Source organism: Bison bison, unplaced genomic scaffold (genome assembly GCF_000754665.1).
Source record: "Bison bison bison isolate TAMUID 2011002044 unplaced genomic scaffold, Bison_UMD1.0 scf7180017864068, whole genome shotgun sequence".
In the NCBI taxonomy this organism is placed as follows: domain Eukaryota; kingdom Metazoa; phylum Chordata; class Mammalia; order Artiodactyla; family Bovidae; genus Bison; species Bison bison.
This window is the reverse complement of record NW_011494640.1, coordinates 5,630,611-5,646,500: the sequence shown is the minus strand read 5'-3', so window position 1 is coordinate 5,646,500 and position 15,890 is coordinate 5,630,611. Positions and strand designations below refer to the sequence as shown.

General features: G+C 38.0%; 1 protein-coding gene across 8 annotated transcripts in view; it reads right to left on the bottom strand.

The window, feature by feature from the left end:
- TRIP12 (thyroid hormone receptor interactor 12) overlaps window positions 1-15,890 on the bottom strand; it is a 154,623-nt gene that overhangs the window by 88,999 nt on the left and 49,734 nt on the right. For 6 of the 8 annotated variants that reach the window (XM_010837012.1, XM_010837015.1, XM_010837013.1 and 3 more), the window contains exons 3-4: window positions 6,512-6,637; window positions 4,858-5,660 (exon numbers count right to left, since the gene is read on the bottom strand). In XM_010837012.1, the coding sequence (XP_010835314.1) occupies window positions 4,858-5,660; window positions 6,512-6,637 (929 nt within the window). The remainder of the gene's footprint in view (window positions 1-4,857; window positions 5,661-6,511; window positions 6,638-15,890) is intronic. The other 2 variants (XM_010837019.1, XM_010837018.1) reach the window with 1 other exon arrangement.

Genomic DNA, 15,890 nt, shown 5'->3' with positions numbered 1-15,890 from the left:
ATAATTAACTCCAGATTTGATCACAAACTGTTCCTTATAGGAACGTCTATGCCATCCATCACCTTCTACTATTAAGACAGTAAGTATATACTTTGAAATAGTCAAATTACTGAAAAATTAGCCTAAAGAAAAGGTAAGCAGATTAAGCAGCATATTATAAGAATATTTTTTAAAAGTGTATGTATCATTACACTGCCCCGCTGGTTTCACATTTATGCTACAAAGTATGTAAGACTGCTAAGGTTAAACAAGTCACAGCAAGAAAAGTTTCCTCATGCAGATTAAAATTGTCATATAACACTATCCCTCCTTGGGGTATTCTCAAGACTTCTATCAGTTAACACAAGGTGACCTCTGTCCCAGGGCCATTCTGATCAGCTGTAGCTGACAAGCCACAGGCTTCCAGAAGCCCATCACAAAGTAGCTGCTTCTCTAGTCTTCCTGCCCGCCCTAGTTCCTCCCCCAAAACTTGTTCAACAGTTGCCGAAGCAGCACAACAGAAAAGCTCTTCCTGCGTAAGTGATCTGACTAAACACATCATTTCCAAAGTGAGTTCCATGGCCCATTGTTGTCTCCCAAAGTAACAGGTGATCAAATATTTATAAAATAATGGGTTAAGGAGAAGTCACCTTAAGAATTCTTCCAGCTTTCAAGATATGAAAGCATATCCTGAATCTCCTTGAGTAATATTTGGCCATGGCAAATGGTTTTACACAAAAGCATCATGTAAGTACTGCTATTCCTACAATTTGGAAACAATTTGCTTTACCAGGAAGCTTTACTGAAGCCAACCAAATCTTAGAATAATCCTATATCTGAGGAAACATATCACCTTCAAATTAACAGGTTCACGGATTCTTAAAAGTTGAAGAAAATCAATAATGTACCAAATCTGGAATGCTTTCTAACTCACAAAATATCCACTCCATTTTTTAGATAACTTACAGAAATTTTTCACCAGAGTTGCTCATCCACTGAATGACTGTAACCACTGGAGCTGATTCTGCCTCCAGATTAATATTAAATTAAAAAAAAAATCAAACTAATTCCTGATGCACACAAATGCCCTTCAAATCTATCACAACAATTCAAAATTCACCACTGCATATTTATATGGCATTTTAATTTCACAAATGTTTCCGCCTACATTCTTTCATTTCTGCTTCATCAGAATGAATATTATCATTCTGCAAAGACTAGGGATTAGGTAGCTATCATAAACACAATTCAATGATTTGCCAATGCCACAAAACTATTTTTTGGTCTTCCAAATCTAAAAGTAGCCATACCTTCAATTAATCAATAGTTAGGATGTGTATCAATCCTACATTCTCAGAACAATGTACTTGAATGCTTTAAGTCACTCAATTTCAGTTATACACCCTAAATTTAGTGACGCATTCTTATGTACTATAAGCGTTGTGCTATGTCTCTTCACATATATATTCATTCGTCAAGTAACTATTGTGCCTATTTTAACAATGAAAAGGTTACCAACTTTCTCAGATACCAGATGATAAAATGGCAGAACTAGGATTCAAATCTAGGATTTTTAGCTCCATAGTAAGAGCTCTCTCTCCTCAAAATAACAGTACTTGAAATCCAGGGATTCCTCTAAGATACCTCATCTTGCCTCTGTATTCTTAAATTAAATTATCAAATACTGCCAATCCTCTTGCAGTACTCTCCTGAAGTGACCCATTTAATCATGTTAAAACTCCCCCTGCCCCGATGACTCCAGGAAGCCTCTCTATATTGAGCTCATCCAATCTATCGGTTCTCCGCACCCTAATCTCACCCTAAACTACTTTGTGGAATCACATGACCTGGGTTTGACTCTTAGCTCTATCACTTTGTAGTTCTGTGACCCTGGACAGGTAACTTGATCGAACTGACCCTGAATCTCTTTGTCTGTAAGATGGGACTATTACTACCTGACACACAGCACAGGTAAATGAGATGATCCACGTTGTTTACGTACTATACGCATAAACTGGTGTCTGAGAAAGTTGGTAACCTTTTCATTGTAAAATAGGCACAACAGTTATTTGACGAACGAATATATATGTGAAGAGACATAGCACAGCGTTTATAGTACATAAGTACTATAAAGTTGTCAGGCACTACGAAGCACTTTAAATATTTGGTATTATTTCATCTTGAAATATTTTTCACTTAATACTTGTAAAGAAGCCAACATGCAGTTAATGCTATAATATGAATCTCTGGGTCAACCAGTATTATTCATTCCCAAAGATGAATCGATACTAGTAAAGAAGGATCAAATAAAAGTTCATCTCCTCTGGGAGAGCCTATTTGGATTATTAACATCTCTCTTAATGATCCAAACAGGTTGCAAGAGCAAAACACAAAGAACGATGGGTAAAAAATAAGTGACACAGCAAAGGAAACAAAGGTTTCATAGGCATACATACCCCTATCTTCAAATCCTAACTCTTGTCACTTAGGAGATATGTTACTATGGCAAGTTATTTCACCTCCCTGGAATAAATTTCCTTAGTAACTATTAACAAGCACCAATTTTTCTGAAAATTAAATGAGACTGCATTTGTAAAATCCTTGGCACTTTTAATGCGAAACAAATGCTGGTTCCCGTCTCTTGTTTCAACAGCTTAGGCTATAATTAGAGCTTAGAAGTAGGATAGTGGCAATAAAAATGGGAAAGTGATATTAGTGACCACAGAACACACACAGATTTTCTGAATATAAGAAAAACAATTATGAAGTGAGTTTTAAAAACTACTCCGTCAGATGTGATCATGTGCAGTGAGTACAGCAGCATATCTGGGCTTGGTTTCATTATGGCACAGTGGCAACATCAACACATCGGGGCTTTCTGTTTGAGAGCAACCTCACAACCAAGGGAATCTGGCTGGTCAGCCACTGACAGAAGGGACTTCCCTTGTGGTCCAGTGACTGAGAATCTGCCTGCCAATGCAGAAGACGTGGGCTGGATCCTTGGTCCAGGAGGATCCCACACGCTGCCGAGAGCAACTAAGCCCCTGCACCATACTGAGCCCACATGGCCTAGAGCCTGTGCCCTGCAACAAAAGAGCCACTGCAGTGACAAGACCACACACGGCAACTGAAGAGTAGCCCCCCAACCTGTTGCAACTAGAGTAAACCCATGCACGGCAACGAGGATCCACTGCAGATAAAAATAAATAAAAAATAATAAAAAAAAAGCAGACACAAGAATAGGTATAAAGGTGGAGATAAATAACTTCAATTCTCAAGAAAGCCTTGTCAGAACCAGTGGACAAATAGCTGTCCCTTTTTATTGAACCTTTCATTTCCTTCTGACTTTAAGATACAGATCCTAATCTTCAACCAATATTTAAATTCAAATTCAAATAGTTCAGTGGTAAAGAATCTGCCTGCAAATGCAGGAGACAAGGGTTCAATCCCTAGTTCAGGAAGATTCCCTGGAGGAGGAAACCCAGTGCAGTATTCTTGCCTGGAGAATCCCAAAGATAGAGGAGCCTGGCTGGTTACAGTCCATGGGGTTGCAGAGTGGGACACAATTTGAGCTACTAAGCATGCACGCACACACTGCATATTTAAAATACCACATAGAACAGTTTTTACGACCTAGGAGTGAAAGAGGTTACCTTCAAATAACCCTATGATACAGATTAAACATAAAATTTTAAAATAGTGTCTACTAGTATTCTGGCCAAAGTTTCACTAATACTGAATCAACTGAATTAATAGTTTATTGACTGCAGGATTCAACTATACAGAGCTAACAGTGTGGATTCAACACTAGGTTAGGCGGATTCAATATGACTGATACTTTGACAACAACAGTAGACACAGTATAAAATCTTCCAAAAACCAAAAAATGGTCTATGCATATCAAAACATGGATCTGAAATTTTCCAAGAGGGCTCAAAAGGAAAAAAGATGGTCAAAACAAGCTTCCAGGTTCAATATTACAAAAACTAAATGCTTTAAAAACCATAGATAAGTGTCGTATTATTCTCTGTATTTGTGCCTTTTAGATTTCTCAAAATAGGGGGAAAAAAAAAAAAGGCACTTCAGCATTATAGTAATCGTAATTGAAGAGGGTCCCTATCATTTCTAATCAGTTCTAATGAAATGAACATCTGGCTTCCTGAAGTTGATCTTTTCTTTTTAAAAAAAAAAAGAGAGAGAGAGAAAGAAGTGTCTCAAGATACCTTTCTCTTATCTAGTTTCTTTGCTTGGATGTATTATTGTCAAACATTATTAGTTTTTTCTACTCCACTATACGCTTCAAGAAGGCAAAATTCTCCCCCATTTACCTAGGAGCCATAGCCCAGTGCTTTGTAACATTGAGGTATTCATTTTTTTTTTTTTAATTTTTTTTTGAGGTATTCATTTTTAAACTAAGCTCCTTAAAGGCCATAAAATATTACCTATGAATGAGGTTTAAAACTAAGGTACATTTATATTCTAATAAAGTAGCTCAGAGTTTCCACACATCAAGAATGTACAATACCAAAACGGAATGTTTGATCTCCAACTGTGGTCATAACCACCTCATAACTAGCAGTTATGTTTCTGGTTAAAGGAGAAAAACCAACTTGCTGTCCTACTCTGACATTAGAAAATAAGCAGCAAACACTGCAAAGATAAAGATACAAACACTAAAATATGACAATTTACTAATAAGGTGGTAGCATTCCTTATCCATCTCCATAAAACCAAATGGGGTAAATCAATTATTAGACACTGTTATGTACAGACACAAGTACAGTAATAAATCTAAAACTGCCTCGGACTGCCCAACTTGAAAACCTGACAAACCAAAGGAAATTGTCTTTAATAAAAAAACCTTTCCAGTAAACTTACTTGCTAATTTGGCCTGTAATCCAGAAGGTCCAGGTTTGGATGTTTCTGACTTAGAAGACCCTGGAAGAGACAGTTTTGTTTTAGGAAGGCTAACTTTAGGGCTGAAGCGAGCAGCCCAATCGAATTTTGAAGAGCCACCAGTTTTACTCTGTTCCTTTTCCCTGCTGCTTCTTCTGGGGCTGGGACTGGATGCTGAGCGGGAACGCCTGGCCTTGTTCTGGTCTTTTCCTTGTTTCACCCTGGCACCTGGTGGAACAGCAGAGGAGGCCGAGGCGACGGCAGAGGACGAGGAGGAGGTCGAGGCAGCGGACGACGAGTCGGTGATGGTGCTACACCCAGCTTTGGCTGAGGCGGCCGATTTTGAAGCCAGCTTGGTAGGTTTTGCAGATCTCTCTTCGGCACCAGTGGCTTCAGACACAGAAGCACTCTTTATACAAGAACTCTCTGTCCTCTTTCTTTTCTGACTCCGTGAACCAGCAGCGGCCCCACTCTTTCTGGTATGAGCCTTGCTCGTGGATGGAGACGGTGCAGATTTCAGTTGTGGCTCCTGGTCTAAGTGTCTCTTCTTTGACTTACTATGTGGCTTACTCGTTTCCGAGGGAGATTCAGTATGCTGAAGTGCTTTGGGTTTTTTGGCAGAGCTAGGAGAATTGGTCCTGTTGTAGTCTGGACTAGCACTGCGTTTCACTCCTCGAGAATTGTCTTTCTTAGGCACCTGCCCCGTTTTCTGCTTTTCTGAAGTATTGGCTCTGTCTGGATCCTCTGGTTGTGGGACTATGACAACAGATGACGAACTGCAGCTTCTAAGAGGTTAGATGAGAAAAGAGTTAGTATCAGCCCATCATCATAAAACCTGTCCTAATACACTTACATTAATTTCTCAAGTCGATGGAAATAAGATTTTTTTTAAGTGCTAACGTATTCCTGGTAAGTCCAGTAACTAAACAAACACAGGCTTACAAATGGTTCAACACTGCAAAAAAATAAAGGGCGGGGGGCAGACAGGGAGAAACTTTAGAGGGTAAAATATCAAAAAATCAGGTTCATTCTTTAGCCGAAAGATGACTGACACCAATACTCCTAATCACAACACAAAAATTAGGATTACCAAAAAAATGATGCTTTTTTAGTAGTTCAGAACCAGTTTAAACTAAAATCTTGATACTGTTTACAAGCGCAACTTGTGACAGCTTAAAGTAAATAAGCATTAACATACACATTTATAAAATGAAGGTTAAAAAGTTTTTTACTGTGGTATCAAATATTTACAGCTATATTCTTTTCTAAAGACTCCTATCAATTAGATCTTAAATCACTGACCTATGGCTCTGACAATAAAAAAACCCAAGAAAAATGGATTTTAAAATGGCACTGCAGATGCCTGTAATGGTTTGTCAAGCAAAAGGAGAAACTCAGGCAAAGGGAGAAACCTGCAGGTCTCTGATCAAGGAGAATAAAAGCACTGCCTAAGGGATGTTGCATTGACATCACTGCAGAGGTGATATACACCGTTCCTCCTAAAAGTTATACCCACAGAATGACGAAAACACATATCACAACATTTTGGCATACCCTGGTATGTTTTAATATTAGGCAATGATTCAAATGCAAATAACTCTGCCTTGAAAAATGGATAAGCAATGTGAAGTTTTACCTTTTAGAAAGGTGTCCCCTTGACAGTTCAGAAGTAGTATTAGACTGCACTTTGGGTGCCTTAGAATTAGATTTTCTACTCTCAGGAGGGCTATATCCCTTATGTTTTGCCTGCCCTAAATGTGACCTGTCAGCAGAAAACCAAAACAGAAATCTATCAGGAAAAGGAGATGCAAATACACACTGAAAGTGAAATATTTTTTCATAAAAACAAAAAAAGCCTCCCAATTCATTATTGATCCTATCCTTTTCCCAAATATTTCTATAATCAATTATTCTATCAAAAAATCTGGCCAAAGAAATTACCTCTTAGAACCAATCCCCTCAATACTCAAGAGTTAAGATTTTTTTATAACCAGTTGCTTAATATCATATAGCAATATTACAGTTGCTTAAGTAATAATGAATTTTCAGCAATTAAGATATTCAAATATGTCCAATTTTTGCAAAACACAAACCTAGGCTTTAGATCTAAACACTCCTTTAATAGACAATGTAACTATAATAGCTTAAAGGGTTTACAGAAAATGCAATTTGTGATCCCTACAATTATACTGATCACCAATTTGTACACTGTAATTCAGGTTCGCACAATAAATGCAGAAGCAGATAAGAGTCAATTCTCAAACTGATTTTATACATAAAATCATTAAAAGCACTAAAAACAGTTAACAAGCTTACATGAAATCAATGGTGATATTTACTATGAATTTAAAGCACTAACTAGTATAAAGTACACCAAAACCAAGTCCTAGAGATACAGAATTTGCCACAAAATATTCCAAACACATTCATAACAATTGTACCACTGATACATGGTTAGGTTATATTTATAATAATTCAAATCCTGATGCTGCACTATTTTAAGAGCAAGTTTGAGGGATATGAAGAAACTTTTCAGTTGTTAAGATTTCTTAACCTCTGGCAAAGGTCACATGAGATTTACACAAGCAAAAGAAGCATGCATGAATATACACCCTTGAAAAGCTGGTGTTTCAGAGGAGAAATATTAAGGTTAATAGATTCAACTTATGTAATTCATGGCCAAGATCCATCCTTCATGTAAATAACATAAAAGAGCATATTCTAATGAGAGCAACAAAGTTTCATTAATACTAAAGCTGTTTATTTTGTTTAAAAAATTTTTTTCAAGTCTCATTTTGAACATGATCTCAAAGGAATTAGAAATAAGTCACTCAACACCTCATATGACAACTCCATCTAAATGTACCAGGATGCCATACAGTTCTCAATGTATCATATATGTTCCATCATCTCTTCAAAAAGTTGATCTAAGGTTTCTAGTCTCAGTGTCTTTGTTTTCTTTCATTTTTGAAGAAGAACTCAATACTGGATTCTTGAAGGAAGATATGACATTAGCTTCTCAGTGAATATTTCTCAGGTTCATACTATTATTTTCATTTTTAAGGTTCTAATCCGTAACACAATAGTATTCTCTAAACATTTAACTGGATCAACTACTAAATAACTACAGTAATCTATAGGCTTTCATGTATCTTAGTCTTTGATGATTTTTCCTTCCAGGGTATTTGTTGTATTTTCTGAGTGTATCCAAGCTGAACCGTGTAGAATTTTATATATTGTAATTTAGTCTTTATTTTTCCTAGATATTCTTACACTGGCAGACTGATATTTTGCTTTATCCCATGAGTTTCTTACCAAGAGATTTAGTTTCCAAAAGTTGCTTTTGTTTTTGTTTCATTTCTAGTTTCAGATATGAGAGTTCTAATAGTTTAGCCACCTGATGTGAAGAATCAACTCACTGGAAAAGACCCTGATGCTGGCAAAGATTGAGGGAAGGAGGAGAAGGGGACAACAGAGGATGAGATGATTGGATGGCATCACCGCCTCAATGGACACCAGTCTGAGCAAACCCCAGGAAATAGTGAAAGACAGGGAAGCCTGGCTTGCTCAGTTTACGGGGTCCCAAACAAACAGTTACAACTTAGCAACTGAACAACAACTCTTTTTTAAAGGAGTTAAGATTGAGCAAATTCTCAAATCACTTCATAGTTACTTTTTAAAAAGGAAAGTAAAATATTGTTTTCAGGTATACAATTTACTATCCATGGAATACAATTTACTATCCATGGAATAATATTTATAAATTATGTCATTCAGGTTCTCTACATTCTTATTTTTTTTAAAGTTTGCTGTATCTTTTAAATGAATCACAATTTCTAATTCATGTCACAGTAAAATTTAAATATCCCTTGAAAATTTTAAGATCATATTAAAAGAAAATCTTATCAGTTCAAAGCTAGACAACTTTGTGACAATGTTCAAGTAGTTAAGTATTTAAATGTCAATCCCAGAAAAAAAAAAAAAAGACATAATATATTCCTAAGTATCAGTAACTCTCTTTGTCAACAGAAACTGACCAACATTAACCTACGCTGATCACACAGTAGAGGTAGCAGTCTTCCTTTCCTCCACCCAAATAAATCATTCTCTGGTTTTAAAACATATTGAAACTTATAGCCACCCAAACCCACTCCTGCAGTTTTCACGTCCTTATTCATCATCAAGGAAATAAAGAATATAGCAGGCAGTCTCAATGTGTATGAAAGAGGAAGGGGAAAGAAGGGAGAGGAGGAGAAAAAGAAAGAAAATGTGTCCAATCATTCAAGAAAGTGAGGCTCACAAAACTGGCTTCAATCCCATACTGATCTTATTGGATTAATAACTTTCCTAAAATTATTTTAGGTGTGATATTCTCACTGAGGCCTGGTGAAAAAAATTTTTTTAAATATTACAAAATAGTGATCTTTATGTCTTTCTGACCATTCTTTGGTGGTGATGGTTCAGCTGCTTGGTTGTGTCCCGATTCTTGTGACCCCACGAACTGCAGCCTGCCAGATTCCTCTGTCCATGAGATTTCCCAGGCAAGAATACTGGAGTAGGCTGCCATTCCCTTCTCCAAGGATTCTCCACAGCCTCAGGAATCAAACCCTCATCTCCTGCACTGCAGGCAGATTCTTTACTGCTGAGCCACCAGGGACGACCCTCTGACTATTGTTCAGCATGGTCTCAATACATTTTCTGTAAAAGGTAGTAAATACTTCCAGTTTTGTGGTGGTACTACGTGTCACAGAAGCAGGTATAAATAACATATAAACAAATGGGCATGGCTATGTTCTAACCAAATTTTTATTTACAAAAGCAGGCAGCAGGCTGGATCTGGTCCATGGCTTACCACAAGAGGAGTAGGCAACCAGATGGTTACCATAAGTAACAATGTGTGCCCTCCCAAAGTGGGACTCTATTTTATTACGCCCATTTATAAATTGTTAATGCTCAGACACTGTAAAGAAATCTCCATAAAATAATAATGCCCAATTAGAACAGCCAATGAGAATATAACAGCATTCAGTGCTAAAGGAGTCTTGATGCCTGTTAGCTCATTTTATCAACTCCCTCATTTATCAAAGTTTATGATTAATATTAATTTTTATTGAAAAGCATGATCTCTTTAAGATCTGTAAAATTTATACCTACTATAAATCAAATTTGCAAGACAGTAAAATTCAGGACAAACTGTTAAGTAGCACTAGAATGAGCCCTTTAGTGAATTAGAATCCAAGATAGTTGGGTGGGTGGGTGGGTGGATGGGTGTGGGGACTGAAGCTTCTCAACCTATGGATGTTACTGGGGGGAAAAAAAATCCTCATGCTCTGCAGTATCACCTACTAAAACTAACAGTGAAAATATGATTAGAAACACAGCATTCAAACCTATGTTATTATTTTGCAGTTAGAGTCCTAACAAAACCATCATCAATTTTAATAAAGATTAAACCTCTACTAACATTTGCACCAATAATCACAGATGGTCCACTCATTAGAGTCTTATTTTTGTACTTTCTCTTTTAAGGTATTTTCTTTTAGGACCAGCTTTGACAAAATTAAAAATATAATTCTGGGGAAGACTTCCTTTTTCTCATTTTCCTTCTTTATAAATATAGGAGAGTAAATAAATGGTTTTGAGCTTCCTGAGAGTGTTAAGCAGTGCAAAGTGTGGTGGTTCTGGAAACCACTGAACCAGCTATTTCTTGCACTAAATGATTTCTTTAACTCATTTCTGCACGATTTCCATGTATTTTTTAAGAGCGACATATATGTCCAAATCTTACTCTCTTAATTGAAATGTCTGTCCCAACTGAAGTGCATATATTAACACTACAGAAAAAACTGCCTATGAACCAACACGATTTCCACAGCATACTGACATCATTTCCAAGTGGATGTGGGCAAATTCAGGTTAAAGAAATCTATGCTGCAAAAGGGCATGCTATTATCAACTCTTGGTTGTATGCTTTCAAGATTAACTTGAAACCAAGTTTCAAATGCCTCATGGTGACTTTCCGGCAAACTCTAGTGATTGTTTTCTAGAGACTTTACTTTTCTGTGCTTTAGAGTAAAATCTTTGGTATCCTGGAAGATTAGAAACCAACTCTGGTTCAGTCTAAAAGGGGCCAAAACCTGGGAGCAAAGAGCACATTCCTAATCTAATCGTAGGCAAAACGAGCAAAGCGGCTCATTACAAGCAGCTGGCAATGGCACCCACTCCAGTACTCCTGCCTGGAGAATCCCACGGACGGAGGAGCCTGGGGGGCTGCCGTCTATGGGGTCACACAGAGTCAGACACAACTGAAGCGACTTAGCAGCAGTAGCAGCAGTTAATTCCTTGTATTACAGGTCTCAGATTCTGTTTGAAATTATTATCTGTGCTAGCATATATGTTACCAAACAGAAATGATTTGGTATATAATTACACCTCCAAACGTGTGTATGTCCATAGAGACACACAGACATTTTTATGCCTTTACGTTTTACATGCACAATTATAACATTTAGTTTTATCTTCTATAAATTAAATGCTTGCTTATAATGCTATAAAACGCATGTTATAAATAAGCCTCTGATTTTCAATCATCAAGATGGAAAGTTCATTCAAAACACTTTAAACAAAAAACTCACTAATGTCTCCTGTAAAATGTACTAGTTTCTATTTCAGTCACAAAACAGAAGTAGTCTGACCAATGTTCCTATGTTGAGTTATGGCAAAATGCTAGCTCCAAAAATTCTCTAATATAGAACTCCTTATTTATTTTAACAAAACAGTGTCTTTAAAAAAGAGGAAAAAAAAAAAACAGTGGTTCCTCTTCTAGGGAGTATTTTCAAAACATCTGAGGAACAGTGGTGCTATTGGCATTTTTAGCAGTTAAGCACCAGAGGTAGAAGATATCATGACCTAAGGGAAAAATGGGCTTATAATTAATTTCTCAGCTTAGATTTGTTTTGCATGGTCCTCTACATACTTAGTAATGCCCTGGTGGCTTAGATGGTAAAGCGTCTGCCTACAATGTGGGAGACCCGGGTTCAATCCCTGGGTCAGGAAGATCTCCTGGAGGAGGAAATGGCAACCCACTCCAGTATTCTTGCCTGGAAAATCCCATGGATGGAGAAGCCTGGTAGGCTACAGTCCATGGGGTCGCAAAGAGTCTGACACGACTGAGTGACTTTACTTACTACATACTTGAAGCTTTCCAGGAATGAATGGGAATCAACAAGATTGTATTTTCTTTTTTTTTTTTGCAGCTTTATCAAGAGCCATGCATCAGTTTGGAAAAGTTTATAATAAAAATGCTGCTTACAGAATTGAAGTCTGTTGTTGGCAGTTGTCAAATTCAACAAAAATACAGATGCAAGCATCTGAATATAGTGTCATCTTGCATCAAGTACCCAAGCATTTACTTACTGAGATAATAAGTACTTTGTTATCAACTGTTTTCCTTCTACTTGTTTATTTTTACCTTTGTAAAATGCTCATACATTGTATCAATGTTTCTAGACTGTGTAGGCAAGCATTTTATATACTTCCTAATTCAAGATACTAGAGGGGCATCAAAGAAAAGATACTTTACATTATATGATACACACTATACAGTGGGATTGACTGGTTTGATCTCCTTGCAGTCCAAGGGATTCTCAAGAGCTTCTCCAAAACAACCAAACCAGTCAATCCTAAAGGAAATCAACCCTGATATTCACTGGAAGGGCTGATGCTGATGCTCCAGTACTTTGGCCACCTTATGTGAAGAGCCGACTCATTAGAAAAGACCCTGACGTTGGGAAAGATTGCAGGAGGAGAAGGCAACAACAGAGGATGAGATGGTTGGATGGCATCACTGACTCAATGGACATGAATTAGGTAAACTCCGGGAGTTGGTGATGGACAGGGAGGCCTGCAGTGTTGCAGTTTATGGGGTTGCAAAGTGTTGGACACAACTGCATGTGCTAAGTTGCTTCAGGCATGTCTGACTCTTTGCGACCCCATGGACTGTAGTCCGCCAGGCTCCTCTGTCCCTGGGATTTTCCAGGCAAGAATACTGCAGAGGGTTTGCCACGCCCTGCTCTAGTCTTTCACATACGACATTATAACTTGCTGTTCAATTATTGAAGAAACATTTGTATATATATATGTTTAGTCGCACTGATAACTCTTCTAGGAAAAGCATTCTTCTCTTCTACGAAAGCATTCTGAGACTGAGAAAGTATTTGCCAAAAGTGGTGAGGGACATCAGATTCCTTCAATACTGAGGGACAGAAGAATCAGAGTAAACCGTCAGTGAAGATATGAAATAATCCACGGCAGCTGATGGCTTATAGGCTTCCAGTATACTTAAAGAAGTGACAGCTGGAAAAAATTTCACACCTGATGGTTAAAGGCAAATAATCTATAATGCAAGGAAAATTGCACAATATATAAAATATTTCTCTATTGGTCCAAGAAATAAAGAATCCAATGTGTATAACCTCTACCTAGAAAAAAGTAGCCTCTGTTCCTCTTGAGGCCGTAACAACCACGCTAAACGCAACACTGTCAGTCTTGCCTCCCAGCCCAAGGTCTGAGGGGATACACCAGCCTTCTCAGCATTACCAAAGTAGCCCAAGAAGTGGAAGAGTGTGTGCACATGCACTTCTGCTGGTGAAACTCAAAGTGAATAATTACGCTGTAAGATTTGCCCTTACTGAGAGGAGTACATGACAAGTTACCTGGACAACTCTAGTATAAACTGTTTGAAGTGTTTTCAATTTAATCATAAGAAACAATAAAGTCGTTTTCACATCACACCATGTCTCCCTTTAACATGTCTCCCTCCTCCCAAAGATGAAGAAGCTTCCATCTGACTGAGCAAAGGTCAGGACCAAAAAAGATGGAAGGAACATCAAAAAACGAATATTTAAAAAGGCATCCATACTGGTTAATCAGGGAGAAGAATGAAGAGAACACACAACTATACGGGCATGCTGCACTGAGCAGAACTGAGGGAAATAAACGGTCTGGTATAGATGTTTAACAGCTCTGATAGCTAACAGGTGCTGTTTACAAATATTCCACTTTCTTTCCAGGCAGACGGTAGGATAATACCTGCCAAACCACCTGGAAATTACATGCTGCCATGTAACTTGCTCTGGTCAAGGGAACATGGGTGGAAATGGATCACTTGAGGGAAGCCTTGGACAGTCAGAAAGCAATTCAGCACTTTCTCTTGCCACCAGAGCAGTGATACCCAAATACCTGAAAGTGTGGACATGGAGCAGAGCCTGCAAGCAACCCAGGATGAACAAATCTAACAGCTAGATGATAAACTAATGTTTAGGAGCTGTTTGTTACCACAGCATAATCCCTGTAGCATACCCATTTAAACTGGGCCCTATTTTAACTCTGCCTTCACTCCAGGCAATCACCTTTTGATGACCATGTCCATAAAAGAAAGTGACACTTCTGCACCTACAAATGCCAAGGAAGTAAATCTCCTTATTTCAACACTAGTCTTTGTTGAACACCTACTACTAATGAACAAAGTACCAAGAAGAACAGAAAAGAACTAAAATCTACTCTGGAAGTAACTAATGACTCTACTTTTGAAATACAGACAAACGTGGCTGACGTGTACCCTATGTTTTACAAGTGCTTCCTCAGCCTTCAAAGCCCACATCCATAAGGCCATTACTAGAAATATTTCTCTGACTTCAATAATCACCTACGTGCCAATATCCCTTACTGAGCTGGAAACTGCTTGTGACAAAGGCTATTCTACTCTCATTTTTATAACTAAGGCAGGACTTGTTAAAACTCTAAAGCCAAAAAAGAAAAAGAGGCTTTATTAAAATAAGGCATGCATATCTCCACAATCAAAAGTTAAAGAATCAAGCCTAGAGAAAAGATTCAACATAGATCTGAAAAACTAAGGAATGGAAACTAGTCAGAACTTGAACCACACATACTCTAATACATTTGCTTTTCTCTGCCCATCTTCTTCCATAAATAAGGCAGGAGACGTGCAGCTGGCAACTTTAAATTCACACCTGTTCTTTGCAACCAGAAGGCAAACACTTGACAGAATGATGAGAAAATGCACTTTTTTTCCTGATGGTGGTAAGTAAATTGGAGGGCAAAAGATTTATGTGAAATAAGTTGACTATAAAAAACTCACTTTGACCAAGCAATTTCATTCCTTGGAACCTATTCCTTGAGAGATACCAAAATTGCAAACATCTAAAAAGCAAGAGAGTTCCAGAAAAACATCTATTTCTGCGCTATTGACTATGCCAAAGCCTTTGACTGTGTGGATCACAATAAACTGTGGAAAATTCTTCAAGAGATGGGAATACCAGACCACCTGACCTGCCTCTTGAGAAATTTGTATGCAGGTCAGGAAGCAACAGTTAGAACTGGACATGGAACAACAGACTGGTTCCAAATAGGAAAAGGAGTACGTCAAGGCTGTATATTGTCACCCTGCTTGTTTAACTTATATGCAGAGTACATCATGAGAAACTCTGGACTGGAAGAGGCACAAGCTGGAATCAAGATTGCTGGGAGAAATATCAATAACCTCAGATATGCAGATGACACCACCCTTATGGCAGAAAGTGAAGGGGAACTAAAAAGCCTCTTGATGAAAGTGAAAGAGGAGAGTGAAAAAGTAGGCTTAAAGCTCAACAGTCAGAAGAAGATCATGGCATCCGGTCCCATCACTTCATGGGAAATAGATGGGGAAACAGTGGCTGACTTTATTTTTCTGGGCTCCAAAATCACCGAAGATGGTGACTGTAGCCATGAAATTAAAAGACGCTTACTCCTTGGAAGGAAAGTTATGACCAACCTAGATAGCATATTCAAAAGCAGAGACATTACTTTGCCAACAAAGGTCTGTCTAGTCAAGGCTATGGTTTTTCCTGTGGTCATGTATGGATGTGAGAGTTGGACTGTGAAGAAGGCTGAGTGCCGAAGAATTGATGCTTTTGAACTGTGGTGTTGGAGAAGACTCTTGAGAGTCCCTTGGACTG